Source organism: Ovis canadensis, chromosome 21, assembly GCF_042477335.2.
Source record: "Ovis canadensis isolate MfBH-ARS-UI-01 breed Bighorn chromosome 21, ARS-UI_OviCan_v2, whole genome shotgun sequence".
In the NCBI taxonomy this organism is placed as follows: domain Eukaryota; kingdom Metazoa; phylum Chordata; class Mammalia; order Artiodactyla; family Bovidae; genus Ovis; species Ovis canadensis.
The window spans coordinates 17209290-17232017 of record NC_091265.1 but is presented as its reverse complement, the minus strand read 5'-3'; the positions used below and the strand labels follow the sequence as shown (position 1 = coordinate 17232017).

At 38.2% G+C, this 22728-nt stretch overlaps 1 protein-coding gene across 8 annotated transcripts in view; it reads left to right on the top strand.

Moving 5' to 3' along the window:
• Window positions 1–22728, top strand: part of DEUP1 (deuterosome assembly protein 1) — a 126996-nt gene that overhangs the window by 90558 nt on the left and 13710 nt on the right. For 4 of the 8 annotated variants that reach the window (XM_069565176.1, XM_069565177.1, XM_069565175.1 and 1 more), the window contains 3 exons: window positions 4863–4886; window positions 8229–8380; window positions 13963–14077. The exons of 1 other annotated variant lie outside the window; for it this stretch is intronic. In XM_069565176.1, the coding sequence (XP_069421277.1) occupies window positions 4863–4886; window positions 8229–8380; window positions 13963–14077 (291 nt within the window). Of the gene's footprint in view, window positions 1–4862; window positions 4887–8228; window positions 8381–8818; window positions 9006–13962; window positions 14078–22728 lie in introns of those variants that run through there. 3 more of the 8 variants (XM_069565181.1, XM_069565178.1, XM_069565182.1) reach the window with 1 other exon arrangement.

Here is a 22728-nt window from a genome sequence, read left to right as displayed (position 1 = left end):
GTTGGTTTCAGGTGTACCTCATAGTGATTTAACATTTACGTGTATTATGCAATGACCACCACATTAGTTTAGTAACCATCTGTCCCATATAAAGTTATTTCGGTTTTATTGACCATATTCCATATGCTGTATAGTGCATATGATTGCTTATTTATTTTATACCTGGAGGTTTGTACCCTAAATCCCCTTCACTTGTTTCACCTATCCCCAACACCCTCTGGCAACTATCAGTTTGTCCTCTGTATCCTTGAATCTGTTTAGTTTTTTTTTTAGATTCCACATATAATCTCATTATATGATATTTGTCCTTCTCAGTCTGGCTAATTTCACATAGCATAATAGCCTCTAGATTCATCCATGTTGCCCCAAATAGCAAGATTTCATTTTTTTATTGTGGCTGAGTAATATTCCTTTGTATATATACACCATATCATTTTTTTATTCATTTGTCTTTTGTTGGACACTTAGGTTGCTTCCATATCTCAGGTGTTGAAAATAATGCTTCAGTGAACATTGGGATATATGTATCTTTTCAAGTTAGTCTTTTTGTTTCCTTTAGATAAATACACAGATGTGACATTGCTAAATCATATAACAGTTCTATTTTTAAGTTTTTGAGGAAACTGCGTAGTTTTTCCTGTAGAAACTGTACCACTTATATTCCCACCAGTAAGGCACAAGCACTGCTTTTCTCCGCCTCTTCACCAACACTGGTACTTACTGTCTTTTCTACGATAGCCTTTCCAACAAGTATAAAATGGTCGCATTGCGGTTTTGCTTTACTTTTCTGATTAGTATTGAGCATCCTTTCATTGGTCATCCGTATGTCTTCACTGGGAAAATGTCTGTTCATATCCTCTATTCATTTTTAGTGGGTTTTTTTTATGTTGAGTTGTATCAGTTCTTTTATATTTTGGATATTAAGCCTTCATCAGAGGTATCATTTGCAAATATCTTCTCCCATTCGTTAAGCTGCCTTTTTATTTTGTTTATAGTTTCCTTCTCTGTGCAACCACTTTTTAGTTTGATGCAAGCACATTTGTTTATTTTTCCTTTTTTATTCTTACCTAAGGAGACAGATCCAAAAAACTATTACTAAGACCAGTGCTGATAAGTATACTATGTTTCCTTCTAGGAGTTCTTCGGTTTCCGGTCTTACATTTAAGTCCTTTTTAAAGGTTTATTTACTTATTTTTGGCTGTGCTGGGTCTTCATTGCTACGCATGGTTCCTCTAGTTGTGGTGGGCAGGGGCTGCTCTTCAGTAGTGGTGTGTGGGCTTCTTCTGTTGCAGAGCATGGACTCTAGGTGTGCAGGCTCAGTCATTGTGGCCCACAGGCTTTGTTGTCCCAAGATATGTGGAATCTTGTCCCAAGATACATGGGTCGTCTGGGAATCTTCCCAGACCTGGGACCAAACGCGTGTCCCCTGCGCTGGCAGGTGGGCCTGCCATTTTTAACCACTGGACTACCAGGGAAGCCCTTACACATAAGTCTTTAATCTATCCTATGTTTATTTTGTGCATGGTGTGAGAGTAGTCTAGTTTGATTCTTCTGCATGTAGCTGTCCATTTTCCTGAAGAGGTTACTGAAGAGGTTTACTGAAGAGGCTGTGTTTCTCCCATTGCATATTCTTGCCTCCTTTGTCATAAATCAATTGGCTGTGTAAGTGTGGGTTTACTTCTGGGTGCTGCAGTCTGTCCCATTGTCAATGTGCTGTTTCTGCCCCAGTGCCATACTGTTTCAGCTAGAGTAGCTTTGTTCTTGTTGTCATGTCTGACTCTTTGCAACCTCATGGACTGTAGCAAGCCAGGGTCCTCTGTCCTCCATTGTCTCCTGGAGTTTGCTCAAACTCATGTCCATTGGGTTGATGGTACTATCAAACCATCTCACCCTCTGCTGCCCACTCTTCCTTTTGCTTTGTAGAACAGTCTAAACTCAGAGAGGCCTGAAACATCCAGCTTTTTTATCCTTTCTCAATATTTTTTGGTTATTCAAGGTCTTTTGTGTTTTTGAACAAATTTTAGAATTATTTCTGCTAGTTCTATGAAAAATACAATTGATATTTTGATAAGGATTGCATTGAGTGTGCAGATTGCCTTGGGGAGTATGGTCAGTTTTAAAATATTGATTCTCCTAATTTATAAGTACAGCATATCTTTCCATTTGTTTGTGATATCTTCAATTTCTTTCATCAGTGTCTTATAATTGTCCAGGTATATGTCTTTTACCTCCTTATGTAGATTTATTCTTAGGCATTTTATTATTTTAATGTGATTGTAAATAGGGTTGTTTTCCTAATTTCTCTTTCTAGTTCATTGTTAGTATATAGGAATGTAAAAGATTTCTGTATATTAATTTTGTATCCCACAACTTTACTGAATTAATTTTTTATGTCTAATAGATTTTTGGTGGCATCTTGAGGATTTTCTATATAGTTTCATGTAGTCTACAAACATTGATCGTTTTACCTCTTCCTTTCCAGTTTGAAATCTCTTTATTTCTTTTTCTTGTCTCATTACTGTGGCTAGGACTTCTAGTACTATTAAGTAAGTGGGAAGAGTATCTTTGTCTTGATCCTAATCTTAGAGAAACTGTTTTCAGCTTTTCACTGTTGAATATGATGTTGGCTATGTGTTTGTCATATAGAATCTCTATTATGTTGAGACATGTTCCCTCTATGCCCACTTTCTGGAGAACTTTTATCATAAATGGATGTTAAATTTTGTCAAAACCTTTATCTATGTCTATTGTGATGATCATATAGCTTTTATTCTTCAATTTTTTAATGTGGTATGTCACATTGATTAATTTGTGGATGTTGAACCACATAATAGCGTATAGTCTTTTCAGTGTATTGTTAAACTTGATTTTCTGACATTTTGTTGAGAACTCCTGCATCTGTGTTCAGCAGGGATATTGACCTGTTACTGTTTTTTGTGGTGTCTTTGTCTGGTTTTCGCATCATGTTGATACTGGTCTCCTAGAGTGGGTTCAGAAGCATTCCATCCTCTTCAGTATTTTGGAGTAGTTTGAAAAGGATCCGCATGAACTCTTCTTGGGTAATTTCCACTACTCTATCTTCCGGTTCACTGGTCTGTTCTTTTCTATCATATAATCTACTGTTTATTCTTTGTAATGTATTTTTTTATTTCAGTTGTTGTATTATTAAGCTCTTTTTTGGTTCTTCTTTGTGTTTTCTCTTTGTTAAACTTACTGTTGTATTCATCCATTTTTCTCCTGAGTCCACTGAACATCTGTAACATCATTACCTCTAACTCTTTGCTGGGTAGATTGCTTATCCTACATCTTCTTCATATGGATTTATACCTCTCTCACCTCATTTTGCCCAATTTTCTTTTTTATTTCTTCATACTAAGTAGTCTGGTTATGATTTCTGATTTTGGAGAAGTGGCCTTGTGTTGGAGATGTCCTATGGGGCTCAGCAGAGCACTCCCTGTGTTCACTGGAGTCATATGCTCTTGGGTTGCCTCATGAGTAGGCTATGTGAACCCTTCTCTTGTGGCATGGCCAGCTACTGTGGGCATGCTGGTTGGCAGGGCTGACCTCTTGCAAAGGTGGCTGCCAGCACTGCCTCATGTATTGGCTACTTTCCCACTGGTGGGTGGGGCTGGATCCCAGCATAGCCGATCATGGGGCCTGTGAAGCCCAAGGCTGGTGCCAACCCTCTAGTGAGTGGGGCCGGATCCTGGTACAGCTGAGTGTGCAGTCTATGAAGTCCTGGGACTGGTGCCAACCAGCTGGTGGGCTGGTAACCTCTGGCACAAAGAGGTTAAAGGGAGGTCTCCAAAATGGTGCTTGTCAGTGCTGGTGTCCATATGGTAGAATAAGCTCCCGAGAATGGTTGCAACCAGTACCTCCATCCCCAGGGGAGTCCTAGTTGCCCTTCCCCTCTCCAGGAGACTCCCAGATGAGCAAGTAGGCTCCTTTCAAAACTGCTGCCTCTGTGCTGAGACTCAGAGCATGAGAAATTTTGTGTGTGTTCTTTAAGAGCAGAGTCTCTGTTCCCTGTAGCCCTTTGGCTTTCTCAAAGGTAAGGCCTGCTAGTTTTCAAAGCCAGACATCTTAGAGGCTTATCTTCCCAGTACAACACCCCCAAGCTAGGGAGCCTGATGTGGGGTTCAGATCCCTTGCTGCTTGGGGAGGACCTCTGCAATTGTGATGTTCTTTCAGTTTGAAAGTTGCTGATCCAGGGATGTGATTCTGACTACACCCTTCTTAGTCCCTGTTCTACTCATCTCATTATGGTTCCTTCTTTATATCTTTAGACACATAAAATCTTCTTTGCTAGTCTTCAGGTTGTTCCCACAGGTAGTTGCTGTGTAAGGAGTTATGGTTTGCCCCTGGAACAGGTGAGTTCAGGGTCTTCCTACTGTGCTATGCTATGCCATCTTAAACACACTCCCCCCTTTTAGGAAGTTGATTTTATAACTGCTCTCCATTTTTTGTATGTGAAGATTTGGAAATAACTTTGCTAACTGACATAGTCAAGCCATTGCCCAAAGAGAAAAATCTCAAGTGTCTACTGAATAATAAAAAAGAGTTCCGTATGACTCTTGTCTCTTTTAAGCTTTCATAATCTGTTATGTCATTTATTTACCACTTATTAGTTTAAAGATTTCATAAAGAAAATTCATATCTGTTATGTGTTAAAATCCCATAATTAGATAGTTAATTCTCTCTAAAATAATTGGAATGAATAAGTAAACATATAATTAAATAATCTGTGCTGAAATTTTACCTCAGGCAATAAAAACTATAATATTTACATCATTATTTTTAAGTCTTCTAAAATATGTAGTATTTCTATAGTATTAAAATAACAATTATTTTTTCCTTCCTAGACAAGTGGAATTACTGATATAAAGGTAGGTCATTTCTGAATTACTAGAGCTTTGATAACTTTTCTGCTTAAGTGTGAAGCTCCCTGATTATTTATACTTAGGGAAAAAATGTTGAAAGTTCATACCCACCCAATAGTAGAAACAGCAGTCTTGCTTTCAGTCCTTTACCAATTGCATACCTGGGGCTATGACAACCCCCATTTTCCTTTGGAGAATTTACTAATGGGACTAACCACCTGGCATGTAAGTTTTACTCTGGTCTCAGTGACATACTTAAGACCAGAATTAGCAAGAGGTTTTTGGTTTATTTGGATATTTGTTGGTGTTTCTTTGTTGCTTTGAAAAATGTTTTCCATGGATTTGTGCAAAAGCTCGACTATGTAGAGAAAAGTGAGGGGTTTATCTTTATTCTGCTCCTGGGTAATTAACAAAGAATCAAGTTTATCATCATAGGCTTTTTTGTGATTCCATATTTACTTAGACTTATATTTGTATTTGTTAAATTTTCTTTCACTTAGGAAAGGTGTTATAAAATTAGATTTAGTCAGAACTCAGAACTTACAGTAATTTTTAAGACTAATTGGCCTTTCACTATCCATACAGTTTGCTAAATAAAATAACAGCATAAAAAATTAGTATCCTTATAAGCATCTAAAGGACTTCCCTAGTGACTCAGTTGGTAAAGAATCTGCCTGCAATGTAGGAGACCCAGTTTTGATCCCTGGGTCAAGAAGATCCCCTGGAGAAGGGAATGGCTATCCCCTCCAGTATTCTTGCCTGGAGAATCCCCATGGACAGAGGAGCCTGGCAGGCTACAGTCCTTGGGATCACAAAGAGCTGGACTCGACTATGTGACTAACTTTAAGCATCTAAAACATTCATTTACATGCTATAAATTAATATACTAACCTTAAAACATGATTAAAGTCAGCCCTTCTATAGAGATACTTTTTTAGTCTATTATTTAAGAGAAAAAGTACTCTTATAAAATACTATCATTCAGACAGTTCAGTAACCCAGCTGTGTGCTCAGGTAAACAGGCACCATGAAGTTTCGCCATTTCAAGAAGAAAAGTCAGTTAAAACTATGAAACTTTAAAATTTGGGGGGTGTAGGAAATAAGAAATTGACTGGGCCTGTAAAAAGAACCCATCAACAATACATAGGTAAAGTTTAATCAGTGCCTACTGGAGAATATATTTTTGAAATCATTGGAAAGTATTTAGGAAAAAATGAAATGAGAGAGCACCAAAAATGCTATCCAGGAAAATGGAAAATGTTTTTAAATACAAATTGTATAAATCCATTACCTATGTAATTCTTTCAGATCATACTTACAGTACTTACTTAATTATGGTACATTTAGAAAATTGTGGGTTTTTTAAAAATTCATTATTATCATTCTTAAATACTTTAAACCAACACTGGGTGAAAAAGTCGCAGGTGAAATCTAATTTTATAGAAAATTCTTGAATGAAATTGTAGCAGAGCAGCAGACTATCAAGAGTTATATATTTTGACTGGGTGATGTCTTTTTAGGAGAAAATTTTGAATCTTTTCCAAGATTGTTTTTCAAACAGATCTGCCCATGAGTGTTCTCCTTTGGAGAGGAAAATCATATTAGGTCTACCTTCTTTATATTTATCACTAATGGGGTCAAATTTTAGAATATGCAATCCTGTCTCCTTTAAAGCAGATTATAGATTACATTTTTATCTGTACTAGTATGTCTCAAATGAGCGAAGTTAACATATACTAAAGGCAAGGGCCTAACAAGCAGAGAAGTACCTTGAATGACCCTTCTTTCCCAAAGGTCACATTGGCCAATATTGTTTTGAGAACGTTTGACCTCCTGGAGCATTTTTTTTCCATTCAAAAGTAGACCTTCCTAAAGATTTATAAACTTCTATAAAAGGATAGTATAGGTGGCGCAGACGGTGAAGAATCTGCCCACAATGTGGGAGACCTAGTTTCGATCCCTGGGTTGGGAAGATCCCCTGGAGAAGGGAATGGCCACCCACTCCAGTATTCTTGCCTGGAGAATCCCATGGACGGAGGAGCCTGGAGGGCTACACTCCACGGGATCTCAAAGAGTCGGACACTACTGAGCGGCTAACACACATACATAATAATTAGGCAGTAAACAAGTTTTAATGAACAGATTTGGCCTCTGAAGCAAAACATAAAACAGGTAAGCACTTTTAATGCTTTAATATATATATTTCTATTCTAATTTATCAATATTGATATTAATATAGTATATGAATAATTTTAAACATGCAATTTAGTCAGAAATTTTTGAGTGACTTTATCACATGCCAGCCCATATGCAATGGCACTCAAAGCCTTAAATTTAGAAACTTAAAAAATGACAATTCTAAGCCATAATCATCTATAGTCTTATGAGCTTTTAAATATAGAAAATTGGAGCTTCAAAAAGATATTTTACTCATGTTATGCTTTTTGTACTAAAATATTACTCTTCTGAAAGCAGAGAGCTGTTGTTTAATCAGCATAATTCATGGGTATTCAAATCATAGTTCTATTATAAAGGACTTCATGGGGTTATTTAAAGCATTTTCATGAGTTTTCATGTCAGAATATATCCTGTTTTTTAAAATGTTGGGAGAAAAAAAGTTTAGACTGTCCCTAAGGAACTTCTTACAGCATTTAATTAAGATAGCATCAGAAATCTTTAATCTTGCTCTAAATTTTTCAGGTTATGATTTAAATATGTTTCTTATTCTTTTATGACATTAACTATTGGGTTGCCCATACCAGACAATAAAACTTTTTCATGATGCTGCATTGCTCAAGACTGTGTTATTGGCACAGTCTCATCCAGGATCTAGTGATCTTGGTATAGAATGGCCCAGAATCAGACTGCCATCTTATTGATTTAATATATAATTTTCCATATCACCCAACAGTGAGGGGTTGATATGTGATTTTCTATAATGACATATATTATTTTAATGTGGAAAAAATCTTTTAAAATTAAAAGATATGTTAATTCTGGTTCCATTACTAATCAGCACTAGAAGGCATACCCTATTAACACAGAAAGTCTTAAAACTAGTCTTAAATTTGTTCTAGCTATGGAGAACAGTAACGCATGCAGTGAGCCTTTTCTGTACTGGAGCATGGGCATCCCCTTCACTGTGATGTGTTCAGTGGCAGCTGTCACTGAGGACCTGTGTTGTGAGAAGGTGGGAGGTGAAGAGAGACATTTAGGAGGTACACAGGAATAAAGTCACATGACTCGACTTACATGAAAGGGTCTTTCCAACATGTGTCCAAATGCACAGAAAATATGCATCTCTTGTAAGTAACAATTTTTTCAATGATAGTTTATTTTATTCTCTAGAATGTAGACTTCACTAACAGGGAACATTCAAGGCATACATCTATTAACAAACTGGAATACGAGAATGAAAGGCTCCGAAGTGATCTTGCAAAACTTCATGCCAGTGGAAAATCAACATGGGCTAATCAAAATACCTATGAAGAAGCAGGAAGGTACGCCTATCAAAGCCAAATAAAAGGGGGGTAAAAATGAAGATGGGTATGCCAGCTCTACTTATATAAGGATATAAATGTACAAACATTCAAGTGAAATTTGTTTTTATATAATCGAATTGTAATTTTATACACTTTCCCTTCAGCTGCTTAAAATTTGTTTATGGGGACAAGTCAATAGTCTAGATACTCTGATACATGAACTTCTATGGTCTCAGTAGCTTTCAAAGGATAACAGTGAAATGAATAGACTGTTAAAATGAATTTTTGTCAGTTCAGAGCTTTCTTAGAACCTGACGTGGCATACAGAGTATACAAAAGTAATCTTCGTTTTTTATGTCAGAGTGCAGGCAGGTAGCATGTCTGGCTTAACTTCAGGTATCTGTACACTTTTTACTGACGCTGCAGCAGTGGTGACAGACTGTGGTCTTTTCACAGGAGAGAACCTGTGGGTGTGAGAGAGGGGTCTTCTCTGAGTGGAGAGGAGCACGTGGAAAACCAATACCTGCTGCCCACATTATCCCCAGGCTCTTTAAAATGTCTTGCTTCAAAATTTAAGTAAACATATCAGCCTTAACATTTGACTAATTTCTTCAACTTTAATAAAATATGTTTGGAGTCAGAACTGTCTCTGGAGTTCTTTCACCATTTTCCAGTCCTGGGAAAATGCTCAGCAAAACAAACAAGTTTCTTTTCTACAGGATTTTGCAAAGCCATTAATGTGCTAGTTACTTTGTGAGTTTCCAGGAACAGGTATGGTGTGCAGTATTCCCCAAACTTATTTGATATCAGGTTTATTAACATTCCATGGTGCTGAGAAATGGTGAATCAATAGGTCCAGACCTGACATCAATACAACTTTTGTTTAAAAGCTCGTAATACTTAGCATGAAAATTTCACATACAGATAATTAATATTTACAGCTTTGGGGAATTCAAATATTTAACCTTTATTTTCCCATCTGACAAGTAGGGATAATAATTATAAGGGTTTCCTGAGGATTATAGGAGAAAACCTATTTCTTTGTAAAATGTATAATTCCCTAAATGTTAGACATTATCATTGATATTATTATTCTAACAAAATTGTTAATATTTACAATAATATTGATACTTCTCCAACTCCCAGTACCTAAAAAGTATATTTTGGAGGATAAACAAATGGCTGAATCTGACATTTCCTCTAAAGATAGTGCTGTTGGGGAAGGGTGATGCCCGGCTCCCTAAGTAGCCCAGTGCTACAGGTAGACAGTCTGTAAGTCCAGGGGCCGTACTCGATACGTCTGCTTAGCATCCTCGTGCTAAACATCCTCTCCCCTCTCACCACCCTAGCCCTATGTGTGCCGGAAGGATATGTTCTAACCCAGTGTTAGAAACAGCAAGCACTCAAGAGTGCTGAACTAATAGCTCTTCAGGTGGTCAGGGGAGGGAAGGAGAGAAGCCTGCTGCTGCTCCACAGGGGTGCTTCTTCGGTCGGTAGGGTGGTATGTTCGGGGAGGTGCAGCAAGAGTCCAAAAGGGATGTGGAGAGGATGAGGGGTGTGCGCCCCAGCCAGAGGGCAGCTCCCTGCTGAGTGTCCCCATGTTGACTGGCCAGGGTAACTGAAAATCTGTCCAGAAAATCTAACCTTGATTTGGCAGTAAGAATATAATTTCTAATATAGAATAAACCCTTTACAACGCCCTTCTCTCCGCATGGATTCATTTCTCCGTGGGTCACATCCCCACCCCCTGTATGTGGTTTTCTCTCTGTAAGAGAAAAACAGCACTGCAGTGATGTTGTGAAGGGTCTTCGCCATGTCTTCTCCAGCCACTGGTCTGTATTGCGCCCCTGTTAATGCAGAGGGGGCATTAACATTGTTTCCTATTCTTGCTTGTTGGGAATAACTTGGAAAGCCTTAGGTGAAGGTACTAGATGTTCTTGTTTAAACAGAAAGACAGTTTCTCTGCCTTTCACTGTCTTTAAACAGTGTTTGGATTGTTTGGATTGCTTGGGCAGTACGGACTGTGTTAAGAGTGCCTAACAGAAACCAGGCAGCATGGGACCTGGAGCAGTGTAAGAGGCGGAACGCCCAGCAGGAGGCTGTCTTAATAAGCAGCTTGGGCGACTGTCCCTGCTGCAGAGCCCTGTTGTCCTGCCAGTCTCATTTATTGAAAGTTTCATTAAATTTGTTTTAATGGCTTGTCTGATTTCAGTGTTCTCCAGTGACCTGATTTTTAAAAGAAACAGCATTTCAAATGTTCTGAATAAATTAGTACCATGTAAAACCCACTATGGGGAAAGAATTGTTGAGAGGCAAGGACACTGTGAACTCACTGGTGGAGAACTGTAAAGCTCATATCTATTAATTTTAGCAAGTGAAAAAGGCAATGTCCTTTCCTTCTCACAGCACAGCTCAGTGAACTCAAATACTAAAAGCTGTATGTATTTATTAGGAAGAAAATAATCAAAAAAACATACAGTCATATTTATATATCAATGGCTAATACAATAAGGTCTTATTAAAGTATTTTAGAAAGGAAAAAGCTTTTAGATAAAGGTATAGGAACATAGTGTTCCACAACATTTTAAAGTCTGTAGTCTAATTTTTAACCTCTTCTTGCTTGTGACTGAGGAAGATTTGTATAATATATTATTAAAATAATCTTTTGTCTACTTGGAACTTAACTCGGTTTTTGTTGCTTTTCACTCCTGTTAGAAGTGATAAGATTTTTGTGCTCATCCACTTAAAATGTGAAGCATTTTAGGATATTTCAAAGGATTTCTTTTCTGATAAAAAGTTATTCAGCACTTTAAAAGACTTAATGGAGTTCCTTGGTGGCCTAATGGTCAGGATTGCAGGCTTTCACTGCTGTGGCCCAGGTTCAGTCCCTGGTCAGGGAGCTGAGATCCTGCAAGTGGTGTGATGGGACCAGAAACGCACAAACAACACTAATGAATGAGATGAGACTGAATCTGGCAATGAGGTAGTCACTGTTTTCAATGTTTTTAGAGTTAAGTTAGAGTTTTGAAGTTTAAGGATCATTTGCAAGCTAACTTAGAATAGTGGTATCCAGAACTATTAAAAATAACTAATTTTAATGGCAAATCAGTTTTGTAGTATATGATGGAGTTTTATTTCTATATACAGTTCATACTTAAAACTGAATATATGGCTTTAAGAATTATAGCATGTACTGGAAAGATATTGGTAATCACAAGCTAATCAATAAAACTGCTTCAGATCTAGTCAGCAAGTTAAAGTTTCTAATACTAAAACACCACAGAGTCAGGCCTGTCATAGTCACTCTACAGGATCCCTTGTCAAGGAATGAACAGTTATTTATCTAGAAGCAAAAAAGTAAGCTGAGTCAGTTTTGCTCCAGGGTCTTGCTCAGGGGAGAGAAACACAGTAACCTGAAGAGTTCCAGGCTAGGAATAAGGCGTGTTAATAAGGTGCATGGAGTGAGGTGTGGTATGTGGAGTGTTAGAAGGGGAGGCCAGAAGTGGTGAATCAGCTTAGTTTGTGAAGGGATCCCCTTTCGTGCTGAAGACGGTACGCTGTATGTAGCCCAGGGAGGCTTGTAAACTCAACGCAGGGCCAAGGAATGGCTGTGTAGACGGACGGCTCTGTAAACTTGTGCTGTTTGCCCAGCCCTCAAGCCAGCTCGAGTTGGGTAGAGCTCTCTCCAACAAAGACGCCAGCTCCTGCCCTCCTGGCAAAGCAAGGAGAGGCCTTGCCATAGGGTCTATGGAAAAGCTAACTGAACAGACCAGCTTGTGAGATGGTAGTAAAAGCTTTCCGAAATAATTTTTAAGATAGGTTTTAAATTGATATACTTAGCATTTTTTTTTGCAAGGTGGTTTTATGAAGTATTTGAATAGCTGTATTCTAGAAGAAGAACTTTTCTGTCATATAAAGATGATCTAAAGCAAAAGTGCTTTGCTTTATAATGTAGTCTTTCCTTTCATTCTCTGCACACTTTATTGATCTTACAATAAAGAAAATGTTCGTATATAAATTTTAGTAATTAGGACCATAAAGTTGTATCTATATATCCAAAGCACAGTGGATAATTGAGATAATTATTTAGATAATTTAGGGCAAATAATACTTTCCCTGAAATCTCTGTATAATTGAGATTACAGAGGGATGTATAGTTCTTGAACCGTTTCTATAATTATCTTATTTTTTTCTACTGTGCTTTGAAGTATAGATGGACTCATTCAGATTAAAAGGTTCAACTGAATATTCTATGCAGATGTACAAGGCAATTGTTATAATTCTATTTGAATTGTGGGATGTTTCATTTTATTTTGCACATCATAAGCCATGTTATTTCAGTTTAATTTGCTGTTCTGTTTCCATGGTAATTATGGTTTGGAAGAATGGATTTAAAAAAAAGATCTATTTCAAGAAAGTAAAAATGGAAAGCATATTTTGTTTGTTTTTATGTACTAGTTTACAGATGCCTCACTTAACTTTTATTGCTATTTGTATGCATAGCTTTGAAAATGTTTGCATAATAAAAGAAGTCTATATAGGTAGATAGTCTTTGGATAAGAACAGAAAAAAATAATGTAAATTTTTTAAACTGTGTAAAGTTAAAATATGAAGACTTTGAAAATGGTTAATCAGTACCTTTAGAGAATTTGAATTGTTAGTAAAAATAAGTAACTTTAAATTGAAAGGATTTTTATATTTCCATGGTCTTTGATGATTTTGATTAAACCCCATTTTCATGAATTAATGTTCAGAGAAGATACTTATTTAGTTCCAAACAGCCCATACTGTTAGGAGCTTTTTGTGTAAAATTTTAGGGTAAGTTGGTTTGTTTATTTTATTATTCATTTGTTTAGTCAGCACACCAAAGTTTAAAATCCCACTGGTATTTTATTCAGTCTAATCTTCTATATTTTGGCACAAACAACAAATTCTATACTGTGCTTTTCATCAAACTGTGGAGTTCAATTCTTGTAACAACCCTTTTTTATAAATGAAAAAATTAAAGTTACAGGTAAATATAGTTACCTGTTGCTCAAGGTCATACAACTAAGTGTGGAGGAGTTTAGGAGATAATGTAAATTGTAAATATACTATAAATTATTAAGCTCTACAGAAATTAGAATTATTATTATTGTACAGAGACTTATTCTAGTGTGAAAAAAAGAACAACGATTATGTTAAGAAAGCCAGTGAGGTTAAGTAAAATGAGAATAGAAAAAGAGTATCTATTTAGAATTGTCAGGGGCAGCTGTGTTAGCTGTTTAAAAATTTTTCTCAAACTGGCTTAATGTTATTTAATTAAATAGCAAAGAGACAAAACAGTAAAACACAGAAAGAGAAACAATATAGGCAATAAGAATGGCAGAATATTTTGAACAATTATGAAAGTTTCCTGCTTCATTATTAATTATTCTAAGTCTTTTAAGTGGAGTAGAAATTGTCAGCGAAATTATTTTCAAAGAAATACCCAGATAACAAGCCCAAATATTTTGTTGTACTTTCCTCACAGTTAGAAATTGGAGAAATTTAAATTCTTAGCTCCATAAATAAACAGGTGTCCTTGGTAGCAATAATGACAACTAGTCCTTCTCTTTTAGATTTAACCACGATCGTGAGCCAAACAGAAGTGCAACACCTCCATTGCCATCTTTGCCATTTCAAACCAAAGAAATAACCAGTCCTTTCGTTAGTGATGATGAGGTATTCCCCATGGTGAGTTGCTGATTATTGGTTACCATTTTTTTCCTTTATGGAGTGAATACTCCTACACTGATACTAATGTTACTGATGTGTACACAGTAGTTTAAAAAAAAAATATTGCTCTTTGAATAAGACTCCAAGATGGGTCTGCAAGTAATTCAGCTGTGACTATCTATAGAAGGAAGAGCATCCATAATGTTTTGTGAAGTATTTCACCTCAAGTACAGGCTGAAATTACTGGTGACGTTTAAATATGCAAGTCACTTCTGGGCATTCCATGAGCCTCAAAGATCTGTATATCTTAAAGAGCTGCAAGTGATCTTTTTGTGACTGTTTAAAAAAAATCTCTTTTACTGACTCTGACATACATACAGAAAGATGCACAAATCAGGATTGGACAGCTTGATGAATTATTGAAAAGGCAGCAGAGCAGTGCAGCTGCCACCTAGGCAATAAACAGAGCATTAGTAGTGTTCCAGAGGCCCCCTTCCCACGCCCTTGCAGTCACTCCAGCCTGCTCCCAAGATAACCACTGTCCTGACCTTTAAGGTCATAGCTTGGTTGTAGCCATTTGTAAATTTTAGGTAAATGGTATCACGCTGCATGTGTTCTCTTGTATGGATTCTTTCTCCCACCATTGTTTCAACATTGTTTGATGAGAGTCATTATCCATATTGTTGGCTGTAGTTTATCCATTTTTGTTTCTCTATTAGTATTACACTATATATAAATACCATATATAATGATACCATTATCCATAATGATACGATTTATCCATTCCACTATTGACGTACATTTGAATTATTTCCTGCTCAGAGGTGATTACAAATACTTTTCCTAAAAACATTCTTGTCAGCGTCCTTTGGTGCACAGGTGTACACGTTTCCATTGGATCTATACCTAAGAATGGAATTGCTAGGTCATTGTTGTTGTTTAGTTGCTAAGTTGTGTCTTTGCAAGTCCATGGACTATAGCCTGGCAGGCTCTTCTGTGCATGGGATTTCCCAGGCTAGAATACTGGACTGGGTTGCCATTTCCTTCTCCAGGGGATCTTCCTGACCCAGGGATCAAACCAATGTCTCCTACATTGGCAGGTGGATTCCTTACCACTGAACCACCTCACTCAGAGTTGCTAGGTCATGGAATATGCACAAGGTCAGCTTTAGCAGGTACTGTCAAGCTCTCTTCCTGTTTGAGTCAGTTCACAGCCCTACAAGTAGTGTATGAGTATTCTCCTCTTCTGTATTCTTTCCAACAGTTTTTAACTGTTATTGGCCTTAATTTTATGGTCAGTTGGTGCATGCATGCATGCTAAGTCGCTTCAGTCGTGTCTGACTCTTTGTGACCCCATGGACTGTAACCCATCAGGCTCCTCTGTCCATGGGATTCTCCAGGCAAGAATACTGCAGTGGGTTGCCATGCCCTCCTCCGGGGGATCTTCCTGACCCAGGGATTGAACCGGGGTCTCTATCTCCTGCGTTTGACAGGCAGGTTCTTTAGCACTAACGCCACCTGGGAAGCCCCTGGTCAGTGGAGAGTAACATCTTATTGTGACTTTAATTCTTATTTCCTGGAGACTAATGAGGTGAGTGCCTTTTCATAAATTTATTGACTATTTTGATATTTGATATCTATTTGATTTGCTTGTCTAATTTTCGATTTAATTGTCATTGATTTATAGGAGTTCTTTGTATATTCTAGATTTAAACCCTTTGGTGGTTATAGGTTATAGGGATTGCAAATATCTTCTCCCATTCATACTTGCCTTCTCACTTAAAAGAATGTTTTGATAACCAGAAGTTCCTAATTTTAATGTGTTCATACTTATAAATATTTTTCTTTATGCTTGATATTTTTGGTGTCTTATTTACAACTTTTGCCTGTCCCAAAGTTATAAAAATAGTATCTATGTTATCTTTTAGAAGCTTTGGCTCTCTCTCTCTCTCTCTTTTTTTTTTTTTTTTTACTTAAGTATAGACCTGGAATCAATTTTTGCATATGGTGCAAGGAACAACCTCAGTCCCATTTCCCATGGAAATATTCAATTTGATTTATATATGCTTTCCAATTCTATAGATTCTTTTGGATTTTCTCTACTTAGAATAAAAATTCCCTGGTGGCTTGGACGGTAAAGAATCCACCTGCAATGAGGGAGACCTGGGTTCGATCCCTGGGTGAGGAAGATCCCCTGGAGGAGGGCATGGCAACCCACTCCAGTATTCCTGTCTGGAGAATCCCCATGGACAAAGGAGCCTGGCAGGCTACAGTCCATAGGAATGCAGAGTCAGCCACAACTGAGTGACTAAGCACACAGTTTTTCCCAGTTCTATAGATTCTTTTGGATTTTCTATGCTCAGAATCAAAATGATAGCTAGACTTCCAACTTTCAGAGAAGGCAATGGCACCCCACACCAGTACTCTTGCCTGGAAAATCCCATGGATGGAGGAGCCTGGTAGGCTGCAGTCCATGGGGTTGCTGAAAGTCGGACACGACTTCACTTTCACTTTCACTTTTCACTTTGATGCATTGAAGAAGGAAATGGCAACTCACTCCAGTGTTCTTGCCTGGAGCATCCCAGGGATGGAGGAGCCTGGTGGGCTGCCGTCTATGGGGTTGCACAGAGTCGGACACAACTGAAGCGACTTAGCAGCAGCAGCAGCAGACTTCTTACTTTCAAATGTTTATGCCTGTTTTTTCTTTTTCTTGCCTTATTGTACACAAGGACCTCTAGTAAATGTAAAGCAGTAGAAGTGATATTGCCAGCATCTTTCTCTCATTTTCAGTGGCAAAGGGAAAACATTCAATATGCCACCATTGTGCATAATATTTGCTGTAAATATTTTACAGGTTTCTTATTAAAAGATTAGGAAGTTCCTTTTATTCCTAGGTTGCTAAATTTGTTTTCACAAGTTGGTATTGAATTTATCAATTGCTTTTTCCTGTGCTGTTGAAATGACCATATAATTTCTCCTTTGATCTGTTAATGTGGCATTTTTTTTTCTTCATGTTAGATTGTTAACCCAACCTTGGAATTCTTAGAATAAACCACATTCAATCACTGGATTTGATCTGTTCATATTGGTTTAGAGTTTTGCTTTATGTTCATGAGAGACATTAGCTTGTAATGTTTCACTGTTATCCTTGTCAAGCTTTGGTACCCAATTATGCTGTCCTGGTAAAACAGATGGGAAAGGTTTGAAATTCTGCATTCCCTGTTCTCTCTCCTGTGTTGTTTTCTGTGTATAAAGAGCCTTGAGGAAGTGGCCTCATACTGTAGGTTAATTTTTTTTTTCTGTTCTTGAATTTTCATTTGAAATTTTTCTTTTTTTTAGTTTCCAGTTCTTTGCTGAAATATTCTACCTTGTGATTTGATTTATTGAACATAATCACATATTTTTATCTGAGAAACTAGTAATGTTCTTGCAGTTACCTTCACTTGTATCCAAAGTATATTATGTAATTTTTCACTGCCTGTCCATGATATACCAATATTGGGTACAAGTGATAAAAATAAACAACAATAACAACAACAAAAAAAACAGAAAATGTTTGAGCTGGTTGAGGCATGCCATGAACACTTCTCTGCCTTTCTGAAATCTGTCAGCTGCTTTGGGAGAGGCTGGTAGTAAAATTTAAGCTGTCGTGGAAGAGGAAGACTTAAAACCATCAACTCTGGAAGTTTTCGAGATCTCAACCAGTCCATCCTAAAAGAGATCAGTCCTGAGTGTTCATTGGAAGGACTGATGTTGAAGCTGAAACTCCAATACTTTGGCCACCTGATGCGAAAAGCTGACTCATTTGAGAAGACTCTGATGCTAGAAAGATTAAAGGCATGAGGAGAAGGGGACGACAGAGGATGAGATGGTTGGATCGCGTCACCAACTCAATGGACATGGGTTTGGGTGGACTCCGGGAGTTGGTGATGGACAGGGAGGCCTGGCGTGCTGTGGTTCATGGGGTTGCAAAGAGTCGGACACGACTGAGCCACTGAACTGAACTGAACTGAAAGCCCAGCAATGCTCTTTTGTTTCATCTCAACATAAAATGTCAAAATTATCTGAACAGAATAAAATTCCAGAACAATAAAGTAAATAAACTTCCTCACTGAAGCTAAGGGAACCTCCAAGAGGACTTAGCAAGTTCTGTATCAACAAAACTTCTCTCTTTAAGGACTCCAAAGTAAACACATACTCCAACCCAGCAAGAGGGGGGAAAAAAAGTGATAAATTGCTAAAGCCTTCATTGCAACTTACTTCAGTATTCTTGCCTGAAAAAATTCCCTGGACAGAAGAGCCTGGTGGGCTACAGACCATGGGGTTGCGAAGAGTCGGACATGACCGAGCATGCATGTGATGTGACTTCACTGTTCTAATATCAGGTGACTTTAGGATGATTAGTTTCTGCTTCAATATCACCTCATCAGAAACACCTGAGGAACAGTAGCACCTCCCTCATCATATTCTATTTTTTTTGTTTTATCCATAGCACTTAATTATAACATTTTGTTTGCCTCCTTCCTCTAGAATTTAAGCTCCATTAAAGTAGGATTTTTTCTATTTTTGTTTGCTGTTTTAACCCTAGCACCTAAAATAATGTCTGGCACTAGTAGGCACAAAAAAGACATGCAAGAGTGTCTATTGTATAACTTAATGAACGCTGGATTTCTTTCCACCTCTAAAATTCTGCATTGTTACTTGAGGAGCTCATGACTACAGAGTCATCCAGCAAAGAAAATTCTCTACTGTTGTAGGTCTGGGCACAGGGAGCTTTGGCTGTGATGGCAGCTCTGGAGGCTCCTGAAAGACACGGCCCAGACTGCCATTCTGAGTCCAGTGACTTCCACCCACTGTTGCATTCTTTATTCCGCATCGGTGCTTTTCCTGCTCGGACCACCAATGACATCCTCGTTGTTAATTAAATAGACAGTTTAAAGAACTCATCTTCCTTAGTCTTTTTCTCTTGATATCACGTTCTCTGACTTCTAAGACACTATTCTCCACTGATTGTCCCGTTGCCTTTCCGATCACTCTTTCCCAGTCTGCTTCCAAGGTTCTCCCTCGGTATACCTGTCCCTTAGCTACTAGTGTTTATCATTCACTCAGTCACTGATGGAGTGAACATGTATTGAGCACTCACTACATGGCAGGTTCTGTTCTAAACACTCATTGATGAGACAGACAAGTCTACAGTCTGGTGAAAAGAGAGGGGAACTCCATCAGTGGGTGAATGGATAAACGAAGAGTGGTGTGTATTCACAGTGGAATACTATTCAGCCGTGAAAAGGGGAGAAGTGCTGATACATGCTGTAACGTGGATGAACCTGGGTAATATCATGCTACCTGAAGGAAACCAGGCACAAAAGGTTATATATTGCATAAAAATGCCCATAACAGGTAAATCGATTAAAACAGATTGCAGGTTGGTGGTTGCCAGGAGTCTAAGAGGATGGGAAAGCCAGGGAGCAAGGCTTGATGGGTACAGCTTCCTTTGGGGATGATGAAAATGCTTTGAAACTAGATAGAGTTGTGGTTTTAATACACTGTGACTATACTAAATCCACACTAAATTGTTCATTTTGAGATGGTTAGTCTTACTTTATATAAATTTTATCTCAAAAAAGAGGGAACAGTTAATGACTAGAAACAAAAAATCAAAAAGTTATAAATACTATAAAAATTGATGAAAAGATAGCAAATGATGTGATAGGAAGTGATGACAGTGTGGGGGATGACTTTAGGTTAAGTGGCTAGGAAAATGATTACTGAGAAGGGAACATTTAGGTTGAAACTTCAATAACAAAAAAGGATCCAGCCTTACAAAAATCTGGAAGTAGAGAGTTTTGGGCAGATGGAATGACCAGGTCAAATCTGTTTGGCAAAACAAAGTTTGTTAAGTTTGAGAACCAGAAAAGGGGAAGTGTGTGGTCTGGAGCTAAGAAGTGTGTAATGAAATAGGGACAGAGAGATAGGCAGGAGAACTCCAGGTCTGTAGAGACAGTGGCCATAGGAAGCAATTGGGAGTTTATTTTAAAGCAGTGGGAAACCATGAGAACGTTGCAAATGGTAGAGAATATAATCTGTTTTTAAATTTTTTTGAAGATCCATTTGACTGCCAAATAAATTATAGATGGGCAGAGATAGAAGTGGAGAGAACAACTGTCAGACGATTTCAGTAGTCGAAGCAAGAGATGGTACTGCTGGCTTGGTGACAGTGGAGGCAGAGCCGGGAGGTGCTGGATCCAGGAAATATTTTGGAGAGCAAAGGAGACTTGACAGTGGATTGGCGGTGGAAAGAAAAGACTCAGAGATGACTCGAAGGATCTCTGCTTGAGTCTCAGGTACATAGTAGCACCAGTCTCTGATGTGGAAGACTAGGAAGGAGCAGTGTTAGTAGAGAAAATTCATTAATTCCAGGTTAGACATTTAAACTTAAGTGTTTACTAAACGTGCAATTTAAGCAATAGGATATATGAATCTGGTGTTCAAGGAATAGACCAGAGCTGGAAATTGAAAAGGGGCATTTTAATCAGCATGAGGCTGATACTTAAATCTGTCAGGCTAGATGACAGTACTTAGAGTGGAAGTGGAGATGCTGTCCCAAGACAAAGCCTTGGACCATAATGTTTAGTGCTCCAGGGGGAATCTTCAAAGGAGGAGGAACATCTGGTGGTGAAAGAGGTGGAGTGGGACCCAAGGGGTGAAGTTTATTTATAGAAGCAAGGTCATTGAGAAGGTAAGAAGGAACAAAATCTACAGTGTGGGTAGAAGGAAGGGTCTCTGAAACAGTGTGGCCTAAAATACGGCCCTAAGTGCGAGTGGCACGGAGGGATGAAGGGCCTGAGAAACAGGCAAGGCTGTGTGGCCGTGACTAAGACAGTGAGCACACTAGGGAAGTGCAGGAGAACGGCCAGGCAGTGCTAACTAACCATGTGAATTTGTGCTCATGAATTTTAAGTGATGCTAGTCCCTGTGTGATGTGATTTCTCCTCCATTCACTTGCCCAGCATTCAACCGCTCAGGCACATGCTCGGTGCAAGCAGTTTTAATTAGGCCTGAGTTTTACCGTGTGTCTAGCATGGAGCTAGAATAAAGGGAGGGACAAGTTGCTGAACGGCTGTCAAGATGGACATGGAATGCGAGCAGAGTTAGAAAAGAGAGATATGAGAGAGTGAGAACACCAGACTAAGTCAGTTGGAAGCATACTCGGTGGGTTACATAAAATCTCTGTTAGTAAGTAATGCAGTTATCACTGATGGCAGTGTCAAGAATGTGACCGTGGGAGTGTTCCCCAAGATCCCAGTTCTCCATTTCTTCCTCTTCTTTTATTTTCAGGTTTTGGATGATTTCAATCAGAGTCACAGCTTTAATTATTACCTATAACTTCCAAATACACCGCTCTGGTCCACACCTGTCTTCTGAAATCAGGACTGATATATCCCACTGTCTACTTGACAATCTGTGTCCCAAGTCACCTCTAACTCAGCATTATTCAGAGTTGAATATATTCCTTCATTAATATATTAATTCAAAAAGTTATTGAAAGCATACCTGTGCTAGAATCTGGGAGATCAAAAGTAACTAAGACATTACCCTCAGTGGGCCTCTTTTACTGTCTTTCCTTTGTCCCTCCATAACTAGCATTGATGTCACCCAGTCACTCGAGGCAGAATCTAGGAACTGATGGGTCTGAAGTCAGGTTTCCTAGAACCTGAGATGAAGATTCTTGTAAAAGTGGTTTACTAAGGGAGTATTCTCAGGTGAAGGAATGAGGGAAGCAGGCCAGGGGAGGGGGAGAAGGCTATATAAGGATGAGATCTTCATTAGAGATTAGTTTAGTCTGGTCTCACCAGGAGCTTGGAACATGGCTTGTACAAAAGAGTTGGTTCCCCTGGAGATAAGAAGTTTGGCCAGTGTGGGTTTGTTTGTTTTCTATTGAAGTATATTGATTTATAGTGTTTCCAGTGACCCGCAGAGTAATTCAGTTATATATGCATGTCTGTTTTTTTAGATTCTTTTCCATTATAGGTTATTACAAGATATTGAATATAGTTCCCTGTGCTAAACAGTAGGTCCTTGTTGCTTATTTTGTACAAGTAGTCTGTATCTGTTAATCCCAAATTTCCAATTTATCCCTCCCCCACTTTCCTCTTTGATAACCATAAGTTTGTTTTCTATGTCTGTGAGTCTATTTCTGCTCTGAGTGAATTCATTTATGTCATTTTTTTAAAGATTCCAGTAATAAGTGACATATAACATCTGTCTTTGTCTGACTTACATCACTTAGTATGATAATCTCTAGATCCATCCATGTTGCTACAGATTGAATTATTTCATTCTTTTTTATGCCTGAGTAGTATTCCGGTGTGTGTGTGTGTGTGTGTGTGTGTGTGTGTAGATACATGATGCATATTCTTTATCTATTCATTACTTAGGTAGCTTCTATGTATTGACTGTTACAAACTGTTATAGTGCTGCTATAAACACTGGGGTGCGTATGTCTTTATAAATTAGAGGTTTCATCTTTTCCAGATATATGTCCAAGAATGGGACTGCTAGATCAGATAGTAACCCTGTTTTTAGTTTTTTAAGGAACCTAAATACTGTTCTCCACAGTGGCTGCACCATTACATTCCCACCAGCAGTGTAGGAGGGTTCCCTTTTCT